Below are 3432 nucleotides of genomic sequence, written 5' to 3'. Positions count from 1 at the left end.
AGCAGCCACCCCACATTATCGAGAGCAGCACCCAATGGGTGGCAGTCACCCATCTGCCATCAATTTCCCTTCTAACCCCCATCCCCCCGCTGCGTTCCTCTTCTGGGCTCAGGCTGGACACCCTGATTTCCAGGATAAATCCCCCACCCCTCTGCTCCCCACTTTTAGCAGACCGGATCTGCGGCATCCCCTGCAACGCCGACGAGGACGGGCACCTCCCTGCCCCGGTGTGGGGGACAGCCATACCCCAGCACACACCCCAAAACTGCAGCCAAACGCACCGGATCCGCCGGCATCCCCGTCCCATCGTGCTCCCCATCATGCCCACGCTGACCAGGTAATGCAGATCGAGGCCGGTCCGCGAGGCGGCACCGGGCGCGGAGGGGATTACCCTGCCCGAAATCCACTCCCCCCCGCGGCGGCCGCTATTATCCGCGGCGTTCCCGCAGCTCGGGGCTGCAGCTCAGTCGCTGGGGCTTTGTGATTTGGTTTCTCTCTGGGTCTGGCATGATCTGCTGCTGACGGGAGCCTGCAAATAGCTCCGTGCCTTTTCCTGGCAGCCACCTCTTCACTTTTTTTCCCCATTTTTTTGTTTTTTTTTAAAAAAAGCTGTCAATAAATATCTCAGCCTTCGCAGGCACTTGTGAGCAGACTCTCAATTGCCGGTGTGCCGGCCCCTGCGCAAAGCTCCCCTGGGCACCGCACGGGCTGGGATCCCCAGGAACCCCCCGAAATGTCCCCGAAATGTGCCACGGGGGACTGCCCGAACCCAGCTGCAGGGGTCGGGTCTGCTCCGGCACCCGGCGCAGGTGGAGGACTCGGTCATTCCTCGCTCTCCTGGGAGTGAGAGGCCGTGGGTGACACGGAGCAACCAACACATAAATAAGCGTGACACCGGTGTCAGGAAGCCCAAATGGCGAAGGATCTCCCAAATTAACTGTGCGTGAAATTGGATAGAGACGGTGCATCCTCCGCCGCAGAGATTTGCGTGCGTTGGCCGAGTCTCCCACCGGCGATGGGCTCGCTGCCTGGTCGGGAAGAGACAAAATCTTCCCGCAGGACCGACGGATCGCAGCAGGGAGCAACCAGTCCCCAGGTCCAGGAGGGGCACTTTGCGAGGAGCCGCTGGGACGCGCGGCCCCAGGCGTCAAACAGCTCTGTAACGCGTACCGTGCGAAACGTGCCCATCGAAGTGGGGTTTGCTCGAAAGACACTTCAAATGAATCTTTCCCTCTTTCTTCTCCCAGTTTGCCATGTTGGTGTCCCTGTGCACGGGCCCAACCCCCACCCTGGCAGGTGGCCCTGGGCCTGGGTCACTCAGAAGACATGCGAGATTTCCCGGTCCATCAAGATTGGGATGGTCAAGCCCCTCTTATGAAGACACTTCCCAAGGCCTCTCTGGGCACAAAGTGCTCGCAACACAGCTAAAAACATATTGTGCTAGTACCAATATACTTCAGGACTTTAACATGAGTGGCTATATGCATACATAGGACATCGGAAGCGCGTCACCAGTCTTGCCGTAGCAGGTGTCATCCATGGCAGGTGCCCACCCAGCCACCCATCTGGGGAGCCTGGCAGCAGGGGTGCCTTCCCAGACACATCCTCCACCCAATCTCCCCATAACGATGTCTCTAGAAACGGCAGGAACGCCCTTGCCAGGCCAGGCGATGCATAGATTAGATAGGAACTCCCCAAAATGTTTTCTTAAATAGTTTGGTGCAATCATCTTTGCAGTCGCAAAGAAAGATTAAGGGCGGTTTTGTCTTCTCTGTGTGCACAGAATGGTGGTCTCCAACGCCTGCCAGCCCCCAGGCAGCAAGACCAGTCAAAGAATATGCTGTAGGACAGTGTTGGACCATGCTCGCCCCACACCAGGGGCCACCACAAAGGTGGCCGCCATCACAGTGCTGGGCATGGGCAACACCTGGAGGACGGTGGCCCTCCTGCAGGCATCCAGGTTGAGTTTAGAGGACCGTCGTCTCCTTCTCGGTCATTGAAGACATCTTGGAGAAGCTCCTGTGAACGATGCTGGAGTGGCCCGTCTCCTCACTGAGGGCATTCACCAGTCTGGAAAGGATGGTCACCTTAAACTTCTTAAAGTCCTGGCCCATGAAGACATAGAGGACGGGGTTCATGCAACTGTTGGAGGCAGCGAGCGCCGTGGTTATGGGGATGCTGATCTCGAACACGGAGCGCGGGATCATGTCGGGCTCTGTTTCCAGGAGGTTCCGCAGGTGGTAGGGACTCCAGCAAAGGAAGAAGGTGACTATAATGGTGACGATGATCTTGAAGGGCTTTTTGGACTTGGCGAGGCGATTTCGGCGCAAGTTGAAGACGATGGCGACGTAGCAGAAAGTGATGATAGTTATGGGAAGGATGTACCCGGCAAGGAACCTGGTGATGTTCACCGTTCGGTGCCTCATTAGTGCCAGGGCTTGGTAAGACTTATTCCTGGAGAGGGAAAAGTTGCTAAAACAAATCACAGAGTTGCGGGCTTGTGCTGTGTCTCGGAAGACAAGAGACGGGCAGCTCATAATGATGCCAACGGTCCAGATAATCAAGCAAACTAAATATGCTAGGTTGGTTGACCGATGGTTTTGAGACCAGACGGGAAAAACCACTGACACGTAGCGATCGAAGCTGATAGTGGTGAGCAGAAGGACGCTGGTGTACATGTTGAGGATGAGGAGGAAGGAGTTCAACTTGCACATGACCGTCCCAAAGATCCAGTTGTACCGCATGGCCGTGTAAGCAATGTTTATGGGCAGGAAGATGTTGAAGAGGAAATCGGCGACGGCCAGGTTGAGGAACCAGATGGCATTGACCGACTTCTTCATCTTCAGAGTTATGATTGCGATGACGAGGCCGTTCCCCAGGATGCCCAACACGCAGGACACGCTGTAGATGACGACGGAGAGGATCCTCGCAACATCCTTTGGGTCATGGGACGGGTCTGTCCACACGCTGCCCGTCTCCTCATAGGTGTAATCTGGGTAGTCGCTGTAGTTATCGACATCATCCAAGTAATTGGACAAATTGGAAAGCGCCATTTTCTGCAAACAAACCGCAGCCTGGTCAGTCCCGGGCTCTCCGACCAGTGATGCTCCTGCTGAGCAAACACATGGTGTGAACCACAGCGAGCACAGCGCGCGGGAGGGACGCCGGCCCCCCAGCACACGCGGGCAGGGGAGCAGTGGAGAGAGGGGACGGAGCACACAGGAACGGGGGATCCCGCGGGGACCCTGCCGCTGGCTCTGGAGGAAGACGCTCCCGCGGGTCCTCACCAGGTTTCCACCTCCTGACTTCCAGCTCCCCGGGCCACAGGACGTGATTCAGTCCCTCGTCCCCGCCAGGATGTGGCTGTAGCCTCATCCTGCAAAAAATGTCTATTACCCGCCTACTTCCACGGGAAAAACTAGTACGGTGCTT

At 56.9% G+C, this 3432-nt stretch overlaps 1 protein-coding gene across 1 annotated transcript; it reads right to left on the bottom strand.

The window, feature by feature from the left end:
• Positions 1 to 1902: 1902 nt before the first annotated feature.
• On the bottom strand, positions 1903 to 3107 carry CMKLR1 (chemokine-like receptor 1). The gene has a single exon (XM_010290937.1). It carries the CDS (start codon positions 3051 to 3053, stop codon positions 1968 to 1970), a length of 1086 nt encoding a protein of 361 aa, XP_010289239.1. The 5' UTR covers positions 3054 to 3107; the 3' UTR covers positions 1903 to 1967.
• Positions 3108 to 3432: the final 325 nt, after the last annotated feature.

The sequence above is a fragment of the Phaethon lepturus genome, unplaced genomic scaffold, assembly GCF_000687285.1.
Source record: "Phaethon lepturus isolate BGI_N335 unplaced genomic scaffold, ASM68728v1 scaffold23507, whole genome shotgun sequence".
NCBI lineage: Eukaryota > Metazoa > Chordata > Aves > Phaethontiformes > Phaethontidae > Phaethon > Phaethon lepturus.
The sequence above is the reverse complement of the archived record's forward strand: the minus strand, read 5'-3'. Positions and strand labels throughout refer to the sequence as shown.